The sequence below is a fragment of the Megalops cyprinoides genome, chromosome 6 (assembly GCF_013368585.1).
Source record: "Megalops cyprinoides isolate fMegCyp1 chromosome 6, fMegCyp1.pri, whole genome shotgun sequence".
NCBI classification, from domain to species: Eukaryota; Metazoa; Chordata; class Actinopteri; order Elopiformes; family Megalopidae; genus Megalops; species Megalops cyprinoides.
The window spans coordinates 36,636,635-36,661,965 of NC_050588.1; the positions used below are offsets into that span (position 1 = coordinate 36,636,635).

Here is a 25,331-nt window from a genome sequence, read left to right on the forward strand (position 1 = left end):
TTACTGCCAGCCACCTGCCACATATGAAATGCATTGAGAAAGACAGGCTGATGGGCTGATACAGAGAAAGGCACAGAGGGAATGGATGATGAATCATTATTGTGTTTATTATTAGGGCAGATTTGACTAATCCGGCCGGGACGCATATGATGGTCTCCTCGGTGCTTGCGTAAACAAGGTGAGCTAAATGGCTGGGCTGGAAGCAGAAGTCAATATCAACAGCGGGTAGGCGCTGAGCCGCAAATGTCAACAAGTAATTGATAATTCATCCTTTACTCAAACGCTCCCAGGGAAAGAGGAATACATAACACTAAAAATATGAAGTATAGGCCTAAGTGAACACAGAACACTCATATGCCCCTTTATTATTCAGTGGTCATATCAAAAATTGCCGGAGAGGTCACACTAAGTTGTTTCAGGTTGTGTGGTCTCAAAAAGGCTACCTACAAGCCCAAAGACATCAGAGTGACTCTTCTAGCATTTATTGATATGGTCACCAAATAATTAGTGTGTATGAGGTTTGTATCGTTTCATACTTTCATACTTTTTCGGAATTGCCACCTCTTTTGCCTCGCCTGGTGTTTCAGATAAAGCAATCTGAATTACGTTCTATACTGTTGACAATACTCAAAATTTCCTTTGCCCAAAGTTAGCTAAAGCACTCTAATTTTATCTGAAAAGTTGCCACATTTTTATGATTGGCGTAACAGAGTGTCAGTACCTCCATTTTTACATCAGTATAAAGATAATAGCAATTTGACTCCAGCTTACTCTTTCCTTTTTCGAAAAAAAAAGCTGGTCGTAACATTTTCATGTGCAATACTTTGTATTTTACACCCACCAACAAAAACTTGAGTTAAATTGATGCGACAATAGCGCCACCTCGTGTTCATCACTAATTTGACAGTGTTTTTCCTTAACACACTGTTCACAAACCGCAGCTTGTGAACGTGACTGTGGGAAGACTGATAAACTGAAATGCCCAGACTTTTCTTATCATATTTAATAATGTTGTAACACTTTATCAGCTCTGTAAAGCTGCAGAAGTAGTTAATGTGTCGTATTCAACAGAAAAACACCTATAAACCAGCTGTAAATGTAGAGAATCAGGCAACATTCACACGGTGGCACAACTTAATAATGGGCAGTCTGGAACCAGTTTGAGCTGTCTCTCAGTCTGGCCTTATCTGAACTCCTGCGAACAGACAAAACTAACTGAGGTAATACTGACACCCTAATACTAACTGCGATACTGTTACTCTTTCACAGTTTCATAGTTACATAGTATGGCTAATAAGTTGCAAATAAAAATCAAACAGGGTATGTTTAATGTTTAAACTAGAGCGAGTATAACTACAACCTGATTCCCCCCAGTACCCTCATATTTATTCATAAAATGTTATGAATGAATCTCAAAAGCATTGCACACAGGAATTTCAGATTGTTCATAAATAATCAGCTTTAATCCCGAAAGCATGAGGTCCACATTCATACATATCTTTGAGTAATCTTTAAAAGAAATCAGGCCCAAGCAGACCTACATTATCATTCAATTTAACAGAAGTTCAGTGGAAATTTCAGGAGCTATACAGAGGCTTCTTGCTTCCCTCTGGTTTAAAACAATATCAAACGGAAGAGATTCATCAGTAGCACACATTATCATTGTTAATATCAGAGAGTTAGTTCCATTAATTCTGTGTATTTAAACGAGGACCTGCTACAGAGGTAAGTGTTTGTAAGGAGTCATACCTCAAATAAATAAATAAAGAAAGCAATAAATAAACAGTTAAAGAAATAAATCAAGTGTAACGTAGATTGCACAGTAAGAACCTTTATTAGGGGAAATGACACTGTCTGCTGTTGGGGAAAAAGTCATGCTTTGCAAATACCACAAGAGGGCGGCAGAGACGTAAGAACAATTTACGTCAACACGCACCGGCAGAAGTATTCGGTACACAGCGCCAAATGTTGACTCAAAAGCCTCATTAAGAGGACAACACATACATGGAGCCAAATATTAAAGGCAGCGGAGGATTTAAACCCTTGTGCGTTTACTCACCTTTGAGGTAAAGTTACATACATTCATTACATTATATCGTTACCGTCATTTAGCAGACGCCCCTATCTTTTCAGAAGTATAATCAGAGCAAATTACAAGTTTTTTAGTTAAACGGTACACTTTTTTTTTTCAAAAGGGCCTTAATTATCCTCTGTCTTGGGTGTGTAGCCTGCATTTTTGACGTGCTCGTTAATGCCCCTAGTCAAATGCTGACACTGAATCGCATCGTAGTCGTAGTAAGCGAAGTAATGTATCCCCATGGCCATAATATATTCTATAAATGGTCCTAACAGTGCGTGCTATTCCCCCCCACCGCCTGGTGCTATAAGCACGGCTATAAAGAGTTCCAGGCTCGCCCGACCTCAGTCCCAGGAGAGTCTCATCTCCTGGAGGCATTCTGTCCTCACCTCCGCGGAATCTGCAGCTCCTTCACATATCAGGCATTCGCAAACGCTCCGCGCACTGTGTGCCTACGCGCTGAGCCCGCCCATTTACAGTATGGTGAGATGTCTCTTTGAATGCTTAAGCCAGGTGCTCGGGAGGTCGTGCTTTCCTTTCGCGCTCGCACATGGGCACTGGCTGGCGAGGGTACGTAGCCTACTTCGATCTACTTGCACGCCTTACTTCAATGTACTAATGACAAGAATGCCGTGTATAATAATAATAATAATAATAATAATAATAATAATAATAATAATAATAATAATAACAATAACAATAATTCATAACTTCCGATCTGCCTACTTACTTTTTATAAAATAACCTTACAAGAATTTCCAAACGTTTAGACTAAATGTGCTTATTAGAGGCAGAACAAAACAAACTTTTCAGTTACGTGGAATTAATTATGGTGCTAGAAAGCAAAGCGAAACTGACGGAGGGAGGGAAGGAGAGAGAGAAAGAGAGAGAGAGAGAGAGAGAGAGAGAGAGAGAGAGAGCGAGAGAGAGGCGCAGAGCGAGAGAGAGAGAGAGAGAGCAAGAGAGAAGGGGTCTGTATGTCTCCTGGCATCTAAGACCTCCCTCCACCCCCATTTCTTTACAGGGCTGCCAACCCGTCTAGAGTTATTCCAGGAATGTGTTGAACATGGCCGCCGGGATGAAAGCGCAGAAAACTGGACTGCTGGAACTTCGAGTGTCTGTGGATCGCTGGGTCCGTGTGTTAGCCGTCCTCACCGAGGACACACTGACGGTGAGCCCCGGAGAAGGCGCCGCCGAGTCAGGCAACCCCACTCCGAATCCAGCCGGAACAGTGAACGGGGACCCGGCGAACCTCAGTTCTAGTTCTCCGGTCCCCGAAACTATCACCAACGTCAAGCGCACGGTGAAAGTAACCAAGCAAGATGTTGGAGGACTTGGAATCAGCATTAAAGGTAATGAAAACTAACCTTGCAATTTGTATGCATCCCAAATACTTTCGAGGCTATCCTTATCGACCTTTTGAGTTGTCATGAATCTACAAATTACGATGTTAATTTGCTGGAAACAATTGGGACTTTTTGGTGTAACACCATTTGGGTGTAGTACAATTGGCATTACTTCGCTCTTCCTAAATGACACAAGGGTAAAGCTGAAGGTGCCCCGCTCTCTGACGCTCAAACATTTTTAATAGAGCAGTATCAACTTTATGCTCCCGTAGATCGTGCACAGTTCGTCGTGGGGGTAACGCCGATACGAATTATGGCATAACTTAACAAAGGAAACAAGCGAACAACAGGACCTTAACAGCGCATATGGAATACGCGTGCCTGTCAATATTAATTTTCCACGTTATTCTACATGACGCATCTCGGTAGTTCAACTGCAATTCAATACGCTGCTTTGTCAGTTCTTGCTCGGATGGACTTAATGAGCACGGACAAGAAGTCAGATTCGTCGAAACCGTGTATTAAATAAGTCTAATCATTTTAATTTATACGCCTAACAGTAATGCCCTTGTGGGGTGTATTTTATTTTATCATTTATTTCACTTTTTGGTTGGTGGCTTGGTGGTGGTGGGGGTGCACGTTAATTGTGTCCTTTGTTGTAACTTTCTATGCTCTGTAAATGACCTTTAAAAGTTCAAGAATCTTGTTCAGCGTTTCTGCAATATATTTAAATGTTCTGCAAAAGTTATGTAAGTGACATCATTTTTAGCAGCACAATTAAAAACAAAACAAACAAACAAAAAAAAAAAACATCTGGGACATATCTGCTTGCATGCTGGTTTTTAGCTATTCATGCCAGTGAACGGAATGGCTTATTTTAGTGTTTGCTCAGTGACAGACCTTTCACTCACCAGAGCGCAATGGCTAATAAGAACGTGACAAATAACAGCGATAACTGTGGAATAGTCGTGGATTTAACATGTGCGCAACTAGGGGTCAGTCCTCTCAGGGAGCGCACCCGGGGAACTGGCGTTCAGCCTTCTCACTCTGAGCTTCCCAAACTGTTTTCCGATGCGCGTGTGCTTCCCAGCCATTTGTTTAACGGAGTGCTTAAGTTCATTTTAATAAATCAGGTTATTCTTGGCAGCAGCGCGCTGCCCGCAGACTGAAGCTCTGCGGCGTTGCACCGGTGGTTTATGAGGCGTCACGAGGCCTCTTGTGATGGCATAACTCAGACACATCACAGTTTGACGATGATCAACAGGATCCGAGCTGCATCTGTCCGTGTCTCCGCCAAATGGGATCAGGGACGTTCGGAGGCAGCTGCAGCGCTCCGTGGGAACGCGCTAGAGAAGAGCTTATCTGCCACGCTCCACAGTGCTTTCCAGTGATTGCGCTGACAGAACCGTTGCGGTTTCCTTCCCTATTACTTAGGGTTTAAGTGGTAGAAAACATGCTGGGATTGCAGCCGCTGAGGTCTTGAGTTGTGTACAGTAACTCTGTGCCGGGATTGTTGTTAAAGAGACTCTGGCTGATGCCCTGACTCGCAGAGTGTGTGGTCAGCTTTTGAAATGTCTCTCCATAAGTTTGTAATATCTGTTTGGAAGGGGGTCTGTGTGTGCTTATGCTGGGAAGCACAATGTGGCACATGAATGCATGTCTGTACATATATTTGTACATAGCATATAGGATTGGATCCAATCCAATCCATTTATTATGTAGTATTTCCTCATATTCATGTCTTCTTTTTATACCCTCTTCTCATCTCTTATTTTTACAATTGTTTCTTCATCGTATGCATTTCATTGTATGCATTTCTGGATTGTATGACAGGGGCTTTATAAATAGCTTTTCGTCTTTTTATTATTATCACGGACACAAGCATGAGCAAAATAGCTTTGCATAAAATGGAATCTCACATGGCATGAAGCAGAACTTGTTGAAGAAAAGATCTGATTTGTACAGTATGCTTACCACAAAAAATAACATGTCTGTACAGCAGTATTACCAGGGAAATAGTCCCCCCCCCTCCTCATCGTACTGACTGTGGGTGAGATTCGGAGGACCTCAAATCTTCACATCTACATACCTCCATGTGTGTGCTCTGTAAATCCATTTTTTCTGATAAAGGCTTGCTTTGACTCCCCTTGCTTCCATTCTTCCACAAGAGCATGAAGGTATCACCCAGATCTCCCAGACTGCTGTGCAACCTCCTCACATTCCTCCAGGCTCACACAGATAAGCTCTTCACACTATCACATTACTGTCATTTAGCAAACACTCTTATCCAAAGCTACATAGGTTACAGTTTTTTTTACATTATCCATTTATACAGCTGGACATTTACTGCCTTTCTGGGGTAAGTGCCTTGCCCAAGGGTACAATAACAGTGCCCCAGCAGGAAACTGAATCAGCAATCTTTTGGGTTTCAATGTGCTACACTGCGGCCCCCACACCAATCCTGTTGAGAGAGTTTTTTCTCCCCAGCAGAGGTGGCCAGAGCACCCGTTCACCACCACATCCCAATTAGTGAGGCCATTTTCCAGACAGAAATGGAAATCATGCCAGTCCTGCAAAGCCTCGACCGCAAATTATGCAAAATGCCGTCATTAACCTGGACCATATGGCGAAATGTAAAAAAAAGGCGTTCGGCATAATTGGTCCCAATTTGGAGGCGCCCCTCTTGCTTGCAGAGTGTGCGCCTGCGTGTGATTTGCGGAGTGGCGAGCGGAGGCTGTGCACAAGGTCTCAGGTGAGCGCTGCCTGGAGACCTGCCGGCCGACGCCGCGGTGGGAACAGCTGACGTGTGGCTCCTGGGATGCAGTCAGCAACTGGCCGGAGATGGAAGTTCTCTAATGGGGGAGGGGGGGTGTAGCATCTGCTGCTGCTGTTTATTTCAGGGAGAGCACCCTGGCATGAAGGGTGGCATCTCGGACCGACATCAATCTGCCGTGCGACGGTGGGGATGTGCAGAGGAAAGGACAGCAATAGGGTTTTTTTCTGATCAGAACGAAGGAGAGCAAAGTTGGGAGAGACACCGTTGGCTTAGAAAGGGCTTGTGTTTATGCAGATCACTGACTGAGAACAAACAGCTTCCATTTTGACAGAGACTTTGACTGTTGGAAAGGCTGTAGCTGTCTGAGGTGGTGGTGTGGAGGCAGGACCGGCGCTGTGGGGGTGTTTAGGGGTGCATTTCACCCCCAGATGGACCTCAGAACACCCCCAGTTGTCTTTTTATATCCCAAAGTCTACATGGTATTTATGACTTTTTGTGCACCCCCTGTGGATTGAAATTGCGCCCCTCTGTATTTTCTCCTGGTGCCGAGCCTGAGTGGAGGAGTGAGCAGGGAATATAGACATGGGACCAAAGGGTCGCAGGTTCATTTTCTGGTTGGACCACAGCTTTTGAGCTTTTGCTCCCTTTAGCTAAATGCATATCACATACATATTGCATACTGAATTGCTTTCATAAAGATCCATATGTATGAATGTACAGTATGCACAATGCCAGCTATGTAAGTTGCCCTAGAGAAGGGCATTTGCTAAGCACATAAATAGGGGAGGCAGTGTAGCATAGTGGTAGGGAGCAGGACTCGTAACCGAAAGGTTGCTGGTTCCGTTCCCCACTGGGAGACTGCTGTTGTACCTTTGAGCCAAGTTCTTAACCCAGAGTTGCCTCGGTAACTGTCCAGCTGTATCAATGGATAAAATTATAACCTATGTAAGCCACTCTGGATAAGAGTATCTGCTAATTGACAATAATGTAATGTAAGTAATAACATATACCTTACACCTGAACGATCCATTTCAGTAGCATGTTCCTTTTTGCGAGCCTACAGTGTTGAGATTAGCCCATGTTATTTCCCGGAAGCTGCTTAAGTGCAGCCTTAGCTAATGGAGGGACTGTGTGAAGGGCTTTCCCCACTGCAGAAGGGCTTCTGAAATCCTCATCCAAGTGTCTCATCCCGTCTTGCTTCTATGGTAATCACGTACACAAGCACAGCTTGTTTGTCTGTGGAGTTGGGAGCCCGTCCCGGGCAGAGAGCGTGATTTGTGTGGCTATTGATCGGATGGGTCATGGAAGGCAGGCCAGGATCTGAGCCTATTATAGGAGCTCAGTCCAGCATGGTGTGCCATCCCAGCTGAGAGTCAGAGGGCAGCTGTTTTTAGTGCAGTGTAGTGAAACAAGATTAAAGGGGCCAAGTGGCTGTCACCTTTTCTCCCTGGTCAGTGGAGAATGATGTCAACAGACAGTTCAGTGTGAGGGATTATTATGACCTCTACACGGAGCTGTCTCTGACACTCAATACTGTATCAAACCCCTTGGGTGACTGGGTGAGTCTTTCCCTGGAAGTGGGAGAGGCTCTAAGTGTGTTTCTGCTATATTCACAAAGGTCACAGCATAGCAAATTAAGAAACAGCCCTGCTGTTTAAGTATGAGAGTTTATCTGGACCTCACTGAATGAGAGCTGATATGTTCTGACACACATTCTAAATACACTATATGGACAAAAGAATTTGGCCACACCTGTTTTTCAGGGTTTGGGCTAGGCCCCTTATCTCCAGTGAAGGGCAATCTTAATGCTTCAGCATACCAAGACAGTTTGGACAATGCTATGCTTCCAACTTTGTGGCAACAGTTTGGGGAAGGCCCTTTTCTATTCCAACATGACTGTGCCCCAGAGCACAAAGCAGGGACTATAAAGACATGGTTTGATGAGTTCGGTGTGGAAGAACTTGACTGGCCCGCACAGAGCCCTGACCTCAACCCCATCGAGCACCTTTGGGATGAACTGGAACAGAGATTGCAAGACAGGCCTTCTCGTCCAACATCAGTGCCTGACCTCATAAATGCTCTACAGAATGAATGGGCACAAATTCCCACAGAAACACTCCAAAATCTTGTGGAAAGCCTTCCAAGAAGAGTGGAAGCTGTTATAGCGACCAACTCCATATGAAAGTATATGCATTTGAATACAATGTCATTACAGTCCCTGTTGGTGTAATGGTCAGGCGTCCGAATATTTTTGTCCATATAGTGTAGATTAATGAGTGCCTCTGTACTCTGTGTCCACATGCTCTGGTGCATTTGTGTTAGCATCTATTCTGGGTTTACCTTTGGGGTTAATAGTTTAAGAGAATACTTTCACTTGTGACATAATAGGTGCTGGTGTGCAGGTTCTGTGAGTTCATCTCTGGGTTTCTTATGTCTCAGGGTTCGACTTTATTCTTTTAGTTTAAAATATTGATGTTCACCTTGTATTCAGAATGCTTTTCCGTGTATCTGTGGTCTTATCAAGCTTTTCTTCAGAAAAGCTCTCCGCTGTAGTGATTGCATTATGCACAGTGTTTTGGGTAATTAAAAAAAAGAAAGTCCAGCACAAACTGTGAGGCAGCAGAGATGGATACCAGAGTTTGTCAGTCCTGTGGTTTTATTAGGACCACACAGTTCTGGTGTCTAAAGACATTGAATGAGTGAAACTTGCATGAGTGGTATTGAGCTTTAATATTTCCAGAAGGCCATGACCTTACTGCCACTTCATGTTATCAACAAACCTTCCCACAAATGGCCTTGCAGATGTGGGAGTGAAGCAGACTTGGTCTTGCTCTGGCCTGACCTTCACAAACATGTTGCAATTAAAGAAGCATCAGCAGCCAAAACAAAAGGTTAGCGTCATCGCCTGAGCTCTACCAATCGAGTGAAAGATAGGCCTCGTTAAACCGTTTAGGCCTCAGCTAGCGCATCGCTGACGGCTCCACGGTGGAGATGCGATGCTCAGAGTCCTTATCTCATATCCTCAAACCTTCTCAGCTCATTAGCATGAGTGCTCTGTTTGGAAGGAAAACAGACAGAATGTATTCCTCTGTGCGGAGAGAATGCATTCCTCGTACTTCCTTCTCTCACACAGGCCCTCCTTCCTACACAACCATCCCCTCGTTTCCTCGCTTGGAAAGGACTGCAGAGCCGTGGTGCAAATCCTCCGTTGAACCGGCGCTGCTTTATTCTGCAATTCTTTCGGGTTTATTTGAGAATGATTCTTTCAGTTACATCATGTTTCGTTACATTATTGTCATTTAGAAGATGCTTTTATGCAGAGTGTCCTCCGTAGGTTACAGCTGGATATTAACTGAAACAATTCTGGGTTAAGTACCTTGCTCAAGCGTACAGCAACAGTGCCACAGCTGGGAATCAAACCAGCAACCTTTTGTCCCCCCCCTCCAATTTCGATGGAAAATGATAATGTTTTACTGAAAGGGTCGCTGTTCTCGTTGCAGGGGGCAAGGAAAACAAAATGCCCATACTCATCTCCAAGATTTTCAAAGGGCTCGCGGCAGACCAGACGGAGGCGCTGTACGTGGGTGACGCCATCATCTCGGTCAACGGCTACGACCTGCGAGAAGCCACTCATGATGAGGCCGTCCAGGCCCTGAAGAAGACGGGCAAGGAGGTCATCCTGGAAGGTAAGGAGAGATGGGAGGCAAGGAAATCAATGAATGTCTTCATTTAAACTCATTAAGAGTTAAATGCTGTGGAAATGAAGGATTTTTGACTGGACAAGAAGACTGTGAGAAGTCTGTGGTGTCTCCATGGTAGGTCTCCTAGTTACAAATGACCCGGGAGAGACTTATCCACTGTAGTGCTGGAACCAGGCTTGCACAAGCTGGAAAAACAAAACAAAACAAAACAAAACAAAATTACCCCACATTTCGTCTGTTTTCCTTGGGTGTTTGCTTTTTTTTTTAGCAACGGCACCAACTGAACCAACACAGTTACACAGCTTGGCAGGTCCTCTAGTGGGTGGGGCTGACACAGACCATCAGAACATAAACAATCATGGAGATTCCGAAGGCAGCAGGCCAGGCTGGTTCCCTGTCAGGGGATATTGGAGGCCTGTAGGTGTTTCCCACATGGCTGAGTAATGTGTCACCTGTCATGTGAGAGGGAGGGACCTCTGTTGTCAGGGGTAATGACTGACAAAGCTTTCATATTTGGTGAAAGTGACAGCACTGAAAAAAGAAGATCTTCCAGACATGAATTTTTGGGGCATGCCTCAAAACTGGCCCGGCAAACAATCTGAGGGCGTCGACTCATTCAACGTGATTAGTGGGATTAGCATTGTGGGCTCGGTTTAAGGCGTGCTGAACTGTAATTGTATGATATTTTCTTAAGAATGCAGAAAGCGACACCTGCGTGCTCTGAAGCAAGGGTGGGTGGGGGAGGAGGGAGGCAATGGGCTCTGTGAAATATATAATGACAGCTCTCATCCTTGTCACTGTCCCAATTCACACTGTTCTCTTTGTCTGACCTCAATGCCACAGGTAACCAAAGGCAATTTAAGTGTAAGTGATTGAGAAAGAGAGAGAGAGAGAGAGAAAGAGAGGTATGCACTGTGAGCCATGTACAGGCATTATTAACCGTCTCAGGTCAAAGGCATTGCCGGACCTGAATCCTGCTCCACTCTCAAATAGCTGGCTCGAGCGCTGGGTTTTTGCTTAGCTGTTGAGCCCTGTCCACCTGGTCCACAGTGCTCACCGCTTGGCCTCAATGTTACAGTCTGAGATTAATGAGCAGCAGCCCCCTGCTGGGGACCCAAAGAGCCCTGGACTCTTGTTCTCAGCCAATATGGAAGAATGTTAGGAAAAAAGACGAATATTTTGGCCTGCTGTTGAATGCCACCCACCCACTTCTGTTTTTTTTTTCTTTCCACTCAGCGGTTTCAGTGGTGCTCCTCTGGAACCATGGCAGAGGCAATGAGCCTGTTTGTCAGTGAGGAGTGTGTCAAACCTCTGACCCACTGCGCAACATTGTAAAGTTCACAGCAGAGTCTGCCCTGTTAGATTCTGTATTCAGGGTTCTATCAAAATCATGTTCTTATTATTTAAGTGCCTGCGTCACTGAAAATCAATTGTTGACATCCAAACGCAGATGTGGGTGAAGAATTTTTAGATAATCTCTATGTAATTACCCAAACCGAGACAAACCAGTCTCTTCCACCACTATAAATATCCCGTTTACCACTACCTTTCTGTGTCAGTTGTTCACAGCATCTATTTACATTTACATTTATTCATTTCGCAGACGCTTTTATCCAAAGCGACGTACAAAAGTGCATATAGTGGGCAAACAACAGGCATAAGGGCGAGATGTGTGCAGGTCATACAATGCAGATAGTGCTGAAGCTGAGCACAAGGTCAGTGTAGCTAGACAGAACTAATCTGATCTGAGGTTACAAATACAGTCACTGGGACAATAAAGTGCTGCTATACCACCTAGGCAAAAATATGCTACAAATACAACGTCCACCCCTTCTCCCTCTTTTCTTTTCCCTGTTTATGATGTCCACGTGAGGTGTCAGCAGCTACTGCTCACAACCATGTGCATTCCTTTCATCAGGCTCTAAGCCATGTAAAAGTACTGTTACAGCCACATCACATGCAATCTTCATGCTTTGATTGTATAGAAATTTATATCTGCTGAATCTTGTTTGGAAGAGTCATTAACCTCATTAACATTCACATTAATAGTCAGATGTAAACATGAATATTCAAGTATCCTGACTACGCCATGAGTCATGTAAACAACTCATGGTGATAACCATAACCCTAATGAGCCGGTATTTTGGTTATGAGGATATGGCAGGTGGGATGTTCCTCAGAAATGCAATGTTGAGTCATGTAAACACCTTATCTGCAATTCATTCTGTAAGCTTCTGTGAGCTTACATCTGTGCATGCCTGGTGTTTTGCAAGGAATCTGAATTCATGCGCTAGCTACTTTCCATTTTTGGAGTGTCGAGGAGACAGTTATTTGTAATAAGCTCTAATAAGCTGCACAAATGTTGAGAAAACAACACAAGATAATTGAAAAGAGAGCATCTTCTGAGCCGTTATTAGCAGGAAAATCCATGCCTGGTCTCCACAGGGACACAGCGATTACAATGTGCACAGGAACATTAGGGGTGGCTGTATTTGATGCATTTAAACACCTAATTCAGAATATTTCCATAACCAGTGTAAGAACCATTACCTGCAATACATTGTGCCTGTAAAAAAGACTTCTAATTCTTGTCGTGATTCTGAGAGTTATTGTCAGAGATTAAACCTTACTGTCACTCCCCCAAGATAAGCGGTCATGACCGCGGGAACATCTGTACTTTTGTGGGAAAAGCTGTGCTACAGGTCTACAAATCTCTGTGCTTTGTTCTGAAGCGCTCAACTTTCCACTTGACCTTCCCCAGAAGGAAAAGCCATGTGTAAAATCTGAGAAATTGCATCCCCAGGGCACAAAAAAATATATCATATTATATTAATATTATTCCTCATTGTTTTGGTGCGTGATTCTCTCCCCTGGCGGAGGCAGAATGCTTGCTTCGGTGACAGCGAGGAACCGGGGAGGAAATTAACAGTTCATCCAGGGGGGAGGAACGCCTTTAACAAAGAGTCCACCTACGCGGTAACACAGGATGTGGTAGCGCGGCACATGCGAGGGGGAATGCGGCGTTCACGCGGGCGCTTAGGAGTGGGCGTCTCCCCCCTGCGAGAGCCTCGCTGTGCACCGCGGCGAAGTCATGGCGTGAAGACGCAGCAATCGAGCTACGACAGCCGCGCGAGGAAGTGGGATAAAGCCGGAAAGCCGGGGCGAGATAAAACCACAAAGCCACGGCTGGGTCCATGCTAAGGCAGTGGCAAAGCTCCTCTTCCTGGGAATTAGCGGTGTGTGTGTGGTGTGTGTGCTTTCACGTGTTGTCTGTCTGAGTCTGCGTTCTAGTGTAGCTAAACACCAGGTCCTATGGAGATAGCTGCTTCAGATTGCATTTGCACAGCATTGTGCAGAGAGGTCAGCAGTTTACAGCCTGGGTGAGCAGGATTCACTGTGCTGTAAACTAGGATAAGGTGCACACAGGCTGAGGAATCATAAGAAACATTACATTACATTACATTATTGTTATTTAGTAGATGCTCTTATCCAGAGCGACTTACAGAGGTTACTATTTCTTTTTCTATTTACAAGTTGTTTATACAGCTCGATGTAAACTGAGACAGTTCTGTTATGAAATACCTGGCCCAAGGGCACAGCAGCAGTGCCTTAGCAAGGAATTGAACCCGCAACCTTTTTGGTTATGAGCCCTGCTCCTTACCACCATGTTACACTGCCACCCAGAAGCAGGTGAATTTGTGTGCAGTAGACAGTTTTCATTACATAACGGATATAACCAGTGAACAGCACACATCTCTGCTCTTAGTGGCTGTACATACAGACGTGCCTAAGTTCAGGACACAGGAAATATGCCAGAGCGAGGTTCAACACATGGCTCTTTAGGTGAGGTTGGTGGGTGGAACAGGGACAACTCAGACATCAGAAGCATTGATTATGTTTTCTGACTGAAGTGTCAAAATCTTAAAGAGTCTTCTCGTGTTGTAGTGATTTTTTTTCCAGTTTAATTGAGTTCCTCATCTCATACAATGTCGTCTTCTTAATAAGTGAAAACAAATTTAAAATGCTTCTGCTGTGAAAATTTCAGCTTCCTGCAGCTTCCTCTTTGTCACTTGGCCTTTATTGTGATGTTTCTTAACCCTGATCATTGGTGCTACAATAAGGTTATGCTCCCTGCGTATTATGTGTAAACAACAATGAATTATTTGAAAGCTTTGTCATGCTTTAGAAAGCTAGGTCACAGCCCAAAACACACATTATTTCTGGGGTGGTAATTGGTTATGTGTTCTTTGTTAAAGGGAGAAGTGGTTCTTTTCCCTAAAAATAGCACTCTTAGCTGAGGATGAAGTGGAAAGGACTGGAGTGTTCGGGCTACTGCAGACCTTTGCAAAATGAGATGAAGAAAATTATATTTTTATACCAGTATTGTGATAAATTATCACCAGGATGGCAAGCTCTTTGTATTTGTGCCATGTTAACTTTTTTTTTAAAAAAAATGCCAGGATTATCACTGTCAAATGTGCTGTATAATTAACAAAGTCTGAGTTCGTTGGGAATATATTTTGAGCAAATTTTGTTTACAAACACCAGGGCCAACACCAAAACCCCGACTTGGGAACAACTATGAACTATATAGAGGTGGCTGAGAAATAGTTGTCCTATAATCTTGTGTAGCCTGGCCCTGCCATGAGCCAATCATGGTAGACAAGTGAAGAGCAAACAGCAGCGACACAATCTGGATATCTGGGCACAGACTGGCCCACAGACACCTGGTATGTGACAGTTCATAGCTGATGTGTCACTTTCAGCAGACTCATAACTCTTCCTCCCTGAAATCCTGAGTAACCTGCATCAGAAGTCGGTGGCATTTCGCACTGGAATTTCACAGCTTCTACCGGGCGGTGTGACCTCACCCGATTCTGAGCGGAGCTCCCAGGTGTGGGCTGAACTCTGTGTGCCCCACAGTTAAACAGGTCACGGCTCAGAATGAGACCAGAAGCCACAGAGAAACTCACACACACATAGGATCAGTATTTACAGACCATAATTCCGTAGCATGGCAACCATCTAGCAGCGTTCTGGGAAAACAAAAACACAGAAAAACTCAAAACAAGTACAACAGCAAAGGTGTAGTACAGTATTTATTGACTGAGCAGATGGCCTTATCCTGGGCGACTTACATTGTTCACATGTTCATGCATTGTGCTTTTGTATGGGTGGATCTTTTACACAAACCGTTGCAGTTATTATATTTTGTTCATGTGTACAACAGTAGTACTTCATCTTAGCTGCAACCTGATGAAAATTCACCCTGCTGGTTACAATGCTCAGCATGAGTAAAACTTGGTGATCATCATCATCATCTCATTAGAGCTTTTGAATCCTGATTAATCTCTGTACGGCCAGGTGGCAGAGGCCTAATGAGGGTGTGTGCTATTGTAGCGTATTGCATGCACACTTGCTGGTGTGTGAATTAGCCCCACATCTGATAAGCTGACTGTGTTTATGATTTTAATAAAGAGGAAGATATGATTAGCAGCAGAACAGAGGAAACTCCACCAAAGCAAAGCAGATGTGACACAGATATATTCCGATTTGTTGTCAGATGTCCAAGAACTACACCCCAATTGATGAGAGTAATCAGGCAAAATTCCCAGACAGTGGAAGGGAGTTAAGGGAGGAATGGAAGATTGCAGTATGCAGTGTGAGAGAATGTGGTGTGTGCTTGAAGTAAGGGTGGTTGTTTTTTTCCACAGGAGGGGCAATAGTGAGTACTGCAGGACTAGGGATGGTTAAAGTGTGTTACAGGACAAGCGATAGTATGTTTTACAGGACGAGGGAAGGTGATGGTGTGTACTACAGGACAAGGGAGGGTGCTAGTGTATACTACCAGACAAAGGAATGTGATAACAATTACTGCAGGGGATGATAGTGTGTAGTGCGGGATAAGGTAGGATGGTAGTGTGTGCAACAGGTTGAGGGAGGGTGATAGTGTGTAGTACCGCAAAAGGGAGAGTGACAGCGTGGATTACAGGGCAAGGTAAGGTGATTGTCCTACACTACAGGACAGCCTGTGCTGTCAGTTAACGTTGGTGTGGAGTGTAGGGTGAGGGAGTGTGATTGTGTGTGACATCAGTGTGCATTTGAGGGTGGAGGGTTTCTTCTGATACCTCTCCCCTACATGAGGGGTTCTGTACTGCTGTGCTGAATCAGAACTGTCACAGTGGAAGAGGAACTGACCTCGTGTCATGAAATAGCTGTCCAAAATATGCCAGTTCAAGCTCTCCTGTCATGGTCCTTAAATCCAGGGAAAATATTTGAATGTGTCCTATGCTAGTCCATTTAACAGTTAATTTTGGGTCAATTCCCTGGATAGTGTTGCTGTCATGCTGTTACCCACAGGAGTTCTGTACATCAATGCGATGCAGTCATCTTTACGCTTTTAGCAGGAAGCAATGACCTCTAATGTTTACTCAACGTCCAGTCCTCAGAAGGTCTTATAACTACCGTGAGTCCTGAGGAAACAATTACCTTAAATGTTATTTGTAGTTGATCTAAAATTTAAGTCATATGAATGATGATGCCCAGATGTTTATGGTCGTGTGTTGCATAAACCAGAGTCTAGAGAGAGGGACTACTGAGATGTATGTTTAATTAGTGAAGAACTAGCAGTCATAATTTTCAGTAATTTTCAGTAACCTACTTTATCGCTTAAAAATGTGTGTTTTTTTAGCCTTTCCTATACAACAATGTGTCTTTCCATAAGAAAGAGTATGGGTCTGCCATGAATGCAGTCACTGTAATTCTTTTGATCTGGGCACCTCTCTTTTAAGCTATAGCCCTGAATAGAAGTCCAGTCAACTTCTGTAGATTCTTGACGAGGTGGGGACAAAGGTAGAATGTCAAGATGGAACTTGTGGCTCCTTGAATTCAGTGTGTGTACATGGGTGCGTGTATGTGTGTGTGTGTGTGCGCGTGTATTTGTGTGTGCACGTGTGTGTGTGTGTGTGTGTGCGTGTGTGTGTGTGTGCACGCACGCTTTCTTACGTGTCAGTTTGTCTACACACCAAACGACGCCTGTGCAGCAACACAAAAGAGACGTGATGCAACGGACGGTTCACTATAACTGGAACAACCTTGAGCAGCGAGTCTCCCGGACACCGCCATCCATGGTGCCCCCCCGCCCCCATTTTCCCAAAGTCCATTTAGCCTGCTGCCAAACTTCCGTCACTGAAGCAACAGGTGACGGCAAGCAACTATTTCACACCGTGTCTGCCCCTGCCAGCCTGAAAGCCTCACAGACAAAGGACAGGCGGGCTGGGAGCGGGGAGGCCTGGGAAATATGGGGAGTTTGGGGCCTGTGGTGGTGCCTGCTCCCCTGCTCTGATTTTCCCAGGGCTGGGGGGAAAATTTGATCCCCCCGGGGCTTGTGACACATGTTCGAGATCCCCATCGCTTACAAAGGGGCTTGTCTTGTTATAAAAAAAAATAATAATTGGACCTCCAAGGCTTGATGAAGCCATTCGCTCTACTTATTTCTCTGTCTGCCAACCGCCAGGAAAGTGTTACCAATTTGATTAACTGGAATTTGAGAGTTGGGACCGCTTGCGGAGCTTCGAGAAGCCAGTCGGGGAGGGACTGGCAGCTGTTTGATGAACTTACCACCTTTTGGAAATAATCGAACACACCAACCAGATCTGTCTGGATATTTTACAGGGGCAAAGATTTGGTTTGAGACTGGCTTTACGTAGTTACTGCATAAAGTAGTTGAGGAGATTTTAAACTGGTAGAGGAGAGGAGATTGTACACTGTAATAGGGTGTAACCTGTCTGTTTTGAAGAGCTGCATAATGGTACTGTTGATACAGCTGGACACAGATGGTAATGTCTCACTGATAGACCTCTCCCTGTGCAGACACACCTCACACAGGCCATTATCCAAATAATTTAGCCTATGTCTCTGCGGACAGATGTGGTTTCAAAACACATGTTGCAGCTCCAAAAACGCCCAACAGTTAAAACACATAAAAACCGTGGAAAGAACACAGCTTAGTAAAAGAAATGAGGTCTTTGGAGGAGGTTGACCCCTCTTGAATTTTTCTCCATTGATAGAATTTTTTTTTTTTTTTTGTGTGTGTAATGTATAACCCCAAGATTAAATTGCTCAACATTCCAGCCTCGTTTTAAATGAGGCGACTGAGAAAAGAGAAGCACTGCCCAAGGCCTCTATCGCCTAATTAAAACCGGTCAAATTCTCAGTTGCACGGCAATGTAATTATCACGTCAGAGAGTAAATGTGCCTTTATCGCTGCTTTTGCGGCGGAAACGGCGCTCCGCTCTCGAAGTTGCTGCCTGCCGCAGATTATTGTATCCGTCTCGAGTAACGCAGTGAAGCAGTGCTACTGTGGCCTGCAGTCTTTTCGCCTCATTGGATGTGAAGGACAACAGACGCATTGTGTCTGTTTTGGGACATTTTTTCAGCCCCGTGTTTTGGCACGATGCTGCTGTTCTCCATCTCGTGTTCGCCATCACGTGGCCAGTCCGTGTCAAATGCGGTGTTTTTTGTTTTTTTTTTCCTAAAAAGATACATGAGATTATGCATAAATTTATAATATGCTACATACCTGCCCATCTATCCATCCCGGTGTACTTGATTGACGTGTTGTACAACCAATTGAAGTGGGTTAAAAGAATGAAGTAAACTGAAAACCCCACAGAGACCAATAAATGTCCTAAAATGAATGCGCACAGCTGCTGATATCTGCTTGTCCTAGGCCTTTTCACAGAGGTGTGATCAGTATTACCCGGCACTGCTGTCCCTATGGAGCAGTATGACCGGGGGGTGGGGTGGGGGCTCAGAGCTGCCTTCAGTATTGGGTGGGGGCAGGCCCTGCGACCATGGCACAAAACTTTATCATCAGATTATGGTAATGTTACAGCCTTGCAGAATTATTAATATTGCTGGATGAGCATGCCGGGCGCTTTCATTTCCAACTTTTAATCTCTATTAAAACTGGGAAAAAAAATCAAACAGAACAAAAAACAGTTGTTTCAATTTGATCATTTTTGGTTTTTAGCTGGTAAAACACCAATTCAGAGCAGCATGTGGTACTTTTCAAACATGCACATTTCAATTCCAAATAGGAACAGAAAGTCCCATATTCATTCGGAAAGTTCCAGGTCTGCTTTCTGTGTCCTCGCAAACTTGCATGAGGTGCGGAGGGAACCTACAACAGAGCACACAGTGGTAGTGTCAAAGAGAGAACAATAGCAGGGATGATGCAGAAAGTGAAAGCTGTCTGTGATTATATCTAACTCCATCTGACACGACTTTCCTTTTTAACTCAGGTTACTGCGTTCCTAGTCCATGAAAGCGTATGACATTTATTTAAAATGTCACAATTAGTTGACACAGTGTACTGGAGTGTTTTGACATCTGCTTTGTTCCGAAACCAAAAAAATTAACACATTTGGGTCACTGTGAATGTCTTAAGCTGATAATAAGTGAATTCAATAATTGTTCATATGAAAGAAAAAAAAACACCCCCGTTAAACACAAATAAAAAGGAATGGCAGCCCTACAGTTAATGCGCATTGCATGCTTTTTGTGCTAAGGCCAAACATGTGTTTTTGTCTTTGTACTCTGAGAGGAGCTTGTGTGATAATGTTTCATATGTAAGAATCCTTCAGGGGCAGCTCCAGTGAGTTTGAAGGAAAAGAATATACAGAGTTTTTTTCCTTTAATGAAAAGCCCCGTTCTATCCATTTTCATGCAAATGAAACAGAAGTTGGCGTACAATATGCAAATCAGTCTTTCTGCTGGCCCTGAGCCAGAAATGCAAGGAAATTATGTCAAGCCAATAAGGGCTAGATGTGACACTGAATATGCAAACAGAGTTAATCTCACCCATTTTCTTTTAGCAGCTGGCATTGAGTGAAATATTTATTTTTACCTAAAACTGTGCATGTATTTGCCCTGAATATGATCTTTGGTACCTAATGATGTCCCGGCATCGTGTGGCGTCTGTGCTGTAATGAGGACAGGTGAGGTGTTGGAGGCAGGTGCTTGAGCTACCTGTTACCTGTCACCTGACTGGGGTGCAGTCATGTGTGGGAACCACAAGCACCGAGTTTCCTACCTGTCACAGACTGTGTGCACACAGTATTAATGCTACCCAAGAAGATACAGTGAAAAAGGGGTGTGTATGTGTGTTTGTGTGTGTGTGTGTGTGTGTGTGTGTGTGTGTGTGTGTGTGTGTATGCGTGTGTGTGTGTGTGTGTGTGTGTGTGTGTGTGTGTGTGTGTGTGTGTGTGTGTGTGTAAAGAATGTGAACTAGGTCTGCACATGAGATTTGAACCTCTCAACACTCAGCTAAATTCTCGTGGCCAACATCGTTACCAGTTGAGCAAAATGCAATTTGCCCCTAGCACTACCAGCAAAAATGCTAGCTAATCACATCTCAGGGAGTGGTGTCCCTGCTGAAACCACTCTGTGAACTGCTTCCCTACTGGCTCTGTGCACTCATACAAGCTCCTAATTTCAGCTCTGCTACATGTGTCAGAAAAAATATCTGTCAAAGAGTTTGTGAAATAAATAGGGACCATTTCTGCGCTCACACAGTGGACAGACCTTTGGCATATTCCCTTCTGAACTTGCCGGACACGGTCCACAGGCTGGTGAACGGATGGATGAGGACGTTAAGCTAAACTGGGCTGCATTAAATACGCCCTTCTATTCAAGACTTTGGGAAGATTATGACATTTTCCACATTGTCCCGAGTTCAAGAACTGCACAGAGTCTCCCACAAAGCAACAGAGGGGAGGAATTTTGTTCTGTGTCTCGACGTGATGGTCCATTTCCCATGCTGCATGAATTCCCCCCCTCCCCTGTTTTTGGAGTGTTGACATTTTCCACCAGGGGAGGCTCTGGGCCCTGGGATACTGTGTGAGCCGCTCTCAGAGACAGTTTGGCCTGTGCGTTCCTGTCCGGCTCACATAGGATTAGCTGACAAAAGAAAAACAGCTCAATTAAATCACGGCTCCCCTGACCCTCCTCTACCAAAGCGTGACAGTTTGGTTTCGGAGTCCAGGGACTCGGAAACACCCTCAAATCACACAAGCCCCTGGGAGCAGTCGGGCAATTCGCCAGCCCCTGCCCAGCCTCAGTCTCGGCCTGTCATCTGTGGCCTCTCTACAGTCCAAGAGCAGCGAGCCTTGCCCTCAGCTCTGAGTAAAGAACTTAAAGGAGTTTTTTTGTCCATTTATATGGCAACTGAACTCTTAAAGTGTGTCAGAAATGAAAAAAGTGACACTTCCGAAAGGAGCTACTGACTTTGCAATTGCTGATGTGAAACATGGAAAATCTTGATCAATTTTTGCGTGTAAATCACCCCTCAAAATTCATGCTGATACATCCAGTGCTAAAAACATTTCCGGGATGAGGTCAAAAAGTGAAATTGACTCAGCCCAGATTATTATTTTTTCCTCGGCCAAATTTAGTTAAATTTTATACCTACTTAAGTTTTTAATTAACACTTGTGACACGCTAGGCAGAGCCGTTGGGTTGAGAGTGAGGCCTCCCAGGGGATATAAAAATGTGATTCACTCCCTGATGCCGTCATTTATCACTGGCTGTTGTCCATAGCTTTAATGGAATGAACTTTGAGGATGATAAGCTGATCCATCAATGTCCAAAATGATTCTCTTAGCAGGGGAATGTCTCTGTCAGTCTTCTCTTGAGAGGAGATTCAACTCCAGTTCAACCCTACAACTGGAAGACCTCACACAGACACACACACACACGCACATACACACACATACACACACACACACACACGCACACACACACACATACACACACACACACACACACGCACACACACACACGCATGCATGCACACACATGCACACACACATATATATACAAACACACACACACAGACACACACACACACACACACACACACACACACACACATACACGCATGCATGCACACACGTGCACACACACATGTATATACAAACACACACACACATTTGTGATCATAAAATGTCATTAGGTTTTTTGGATACCTTTACTTAGTGGTTATAGACATGAAGATGATGGCATCTGTGTGCTGACTGGGGTATAGTAGACTACATGAGGTGGTGGTGGTTGTAGTCTCTTGGCATGTGCACAGCTTGGCCTAATATTTGCTTTGTCTGTGTGTGTGTGTGTGTGTGTGTGTGTGTGTGTGTGCATGTGTGTTGGTGTGTGTGTATGTTTTTTCAGGGCCTTTTTGCCAGGGAGGTAAAAAGGACATTCCACACCTAATAGGGCTTATGAACTGAACAGCATGCTTCAAAAGTCACAGTGTAGCAAATTAAACAGATTCCAACAGCTCCCACGGCAACGAGGAAGCAGGGGGCTCAGCCATGGGGCGGTGTTGTCTTTGACTTGCCAACAGACAGTTGTGTTTGCCAACTGAGGCTGCAAGGCTAATGACTGCCACGCTGTTGAATGCCTGCCGCCTGCTCAACAATGGGCTGACCAAATGAGGGATGAAAAGGTCTCAACTTGCAGGAGACTCCAGTCTGGAAAAACACACTGCTTGTTACAGGCATTGTGAACGAACATGAGAACACGAGAACATGGATTTTATATTGTTGGCAAAAATATGCAATCCCCCTTTTAAAAAAAAAAAACTTGTTCAGCACCAATAGCATTTATGCTTTTGTCAGGGTGTCGGGGCGCTAATACGTACAGCGCTTTTTATTAGCAATCAATTAAGAGAACTTGGCTGGGCTGAGAGGGTGTGTAATGCATGGTCTGGCTCCGAGCCCCGCCGGTCCAGCGCAAAGCCTGCGTGTCTCCGTGTGTGTAAAGAACGGGGCGGGATTGTATGCGGGAGGAGAACAGAAAAAGGCACACAAAGCTGCTTTTCCCTCCGCCTGGCAGATAAGATAAAGTAATAACGGCGCGGTTTTTCGGCTAATTTTAGCCCCCGCATTGAAAGGCTGGCGGAGGCTGGTATTCATGGTAACGTTTGGGTTTTTTATTAAATCCAGTCTGCGTTCAAGTCGGTCGGCGGCGACTCTCTCCTGCCTTTTCCAGCCCCGCCGCTTCCCTCTCTTTCAGAAAGACTCGCATTCAGAGGCAGACAATGAGCTGGGGCTCCGTCTCTCCGCTAGGACATCCTTTTCTCTCCCCCCATAAACACCCCTATTTACCCTGCGTGATTTAAAGCAAATAGAAATGACCCGGAATTTACAATGCTATTGCGGGCCCTGGAATCTGTGCCGCCAAAGTGTTTGTGTTTAGAAAGTCCCTCTTTCCCAATAGGAGTCGCTCACAGTATTTCTCTCACAGTGGGCCGCACGTACGAGCGCTCTGAGGTTTGGGAATGGGGCGTGGTGAGTGACGACAACGTGCAGATTAAGAGTGTTTTCTCGCTCTGCGGAACATCGGTGTGAATGTGGGCGTTCATTTTTAGGGAGATCGCCAACCTGTAGAATATGCTGAAAGAACAGAACTATTGTCTGCAGGAAAAAAATATAGAGCATGAGTTATGGACCGGACCATGTGTTCATATTTCTAGAAGATATGCTGCTGACATTACCATGTATCCAAAATACATTTTTTTTCTCTGAGTGGTTTCATTATAAACCTAAACATAAACTCCTTACAGGCACAGCAATGTGATGAAGTACTTTTGGAACTGCTTGTAACCAGAATTCTTCAGATTCTGTCTCTGAATGGGACATTGCCATGGTGCCCATGAACAAGGAACAAGGAGTGTCAGCCAAATGGCTTCTGAAAATACTCTGCTGTGTTAAAAAGTAGCAACAGATAGACAGGTAAAAGTGACAGGTGACAGCTGTAGAAGCCAAATAAGTTTACCTGGATAAGGGCGTTTGCTGAGCCAATAAATATAATATTATGCAGTGTCATAAAATGGGTAAGATAAGAGTCCTGCAACGCCTTCCGAACTGTGTGGTAGCTGATGCATAAGGACAGCGTGTGTGAGGTTTAGGCTGTGTGGTCCTGAGCTTAGTAAGTGCAGTTGAAAATACAGCGGAGAGTTGCTGGGCAGGGAGAGGGTGGCAGTGTCACTGAGCAAAGGAGAGCATTACGGTTGTACATGTCGCTTCCTGCTCAATGAAAATACACCAGGGTAAACTACAGTAAACCATTTTATTTTTTACTTCAATAATTATTTACCCAATGATTAGGACGGCAAGGATGGTAAGGAGCAGGGCTCATAACCAAAAGGTTGCTGGTTCAGTTCTCCACCGGGGCACTGCTGCTGTGGCCTTGGGTAAGGTACTTATCCAAGAATTGCCTCAGTAAATAACCAGCTGTATAAGTGGATAGTATGTAGAAATTGTACTGCATGTAAGTCACTCTTGATAAAAGCGTCTGCTAACTGACAATAATATAATCGCATGCTTTTCCTTCTTTAACTGCAGAAGAAAAGAACAACAGCGGGCTACAATACTAACTAAACACTGCAACACACCAGTACGACTGTGGTGCCTATAATGTTTAAGAAGCCTAATTCTGCACTCGCAGGTGCGTGGGCGAAGGTGTGGCTGTCTGAAGTGAGGTGACTTAGTGACAAATCCAGGCTTTTTTTGCTGGCTTTGCTTTTATCGGCTGTGTTGCTGGGATAGGGGCCACAGCATGAGCTCACTGCTAAGGGGGGGGGGGGGGGGGGGGTGAGTGGGGGGGTCGGAGAATGGAACAGCTGCCCACGGGCGAGGTGATGAGCGCAGAGGCTATTTGCGGCTCGGAGGAAGACCCCCGTCCTGGGGCGAGAGGGACGCTTTGCACCTCGCCAGGGTGACACCTGAGACGCGTCCCCTGTGGCTATTTATATCGGACTCCGGCGGAACGGGCACCTCTGCCTCCATGCTGGGACGCTGCTCGCTTTGGACACCTCAAAAAAGAGCGCTCGCTGTAATGGCCTGTCTTTTATTTTGCCCTGCATCTTTAGGCGTTCTTAGAATCTTTTCTGGTACGTTTGTTAAAAGAGTGATGCAAAACTGTGCGGAATGCTGGGTAAATTGTACTTCTTTTCTTTTGGGGATGTTGCTTGATGTTTTTATGAACAGAATCACGATTATTTGTCATTCTACCTACTTCTTTGTTAAACACTGAGGTGCACCACCACTCCAAGGTCTTGTCGTTTTCTTTATTAAATGCCTTCTTACCAGCTAGTTGAGTCGCATGTTTTCCCAGTCTACCTCACCTCATTTCCATGGAGGACCAAGAGCTCCCTCCATGTAGCAGTGTTGCAGTGTCCACTCGGTCACAACCCAGAGTGCCCAGGGCTCCCCCCTGCAAATGGAGTCTGATCCATTACATTGCATTGCACTACATTATACATTACGTTATCCATGCATTATCCATATCAGGGCATGTGTACAGTCAACCAATACTTCCAATCTGAATCTGTATTAGATGTGAGGTACATGTAATATAAAGCCATAATA

General features: G+C 44.7%; 1 protein-coding gene across 2 annotated transcripts in view; it reads left to right on the forward strand.

The window, feature by feature from the left end:
* The first annotated feature begins 2,606 nt into the window (after positions 1 to 2,606).
* Positions 2,607 to 25,331, forward strand: part of snta1 (syntrophin, alpha 1) — a 31,337-nt gene continuing 8,612 nt past the window's right edge. Inside the window, exons 1-3 of one of the 2 annotated variants that reach the window (XM_036531752.1) lie at positions 2,607 to 2,647; positions 3,102 to 3,429; positions 9,700 to 9,885. In XM_036531752.1, the coding sequence (XP_036387645.1) occupies positions 3,144 to 3,429; positions 9,700 to 9,885 (472 nt within the window). In that variant the 5' untranslated portion in view covers positions 2,607 to 2,647; positions 3,102 to 3,143. Of the gene's footprint in view, positions 2,648 to 3,061; positions 3,430 to 9,699; positions 9,886 to 25,331 lie in introns of those variants that run through there. The other variant, XM_036531753.1, reaches the window with a different exon arrangement.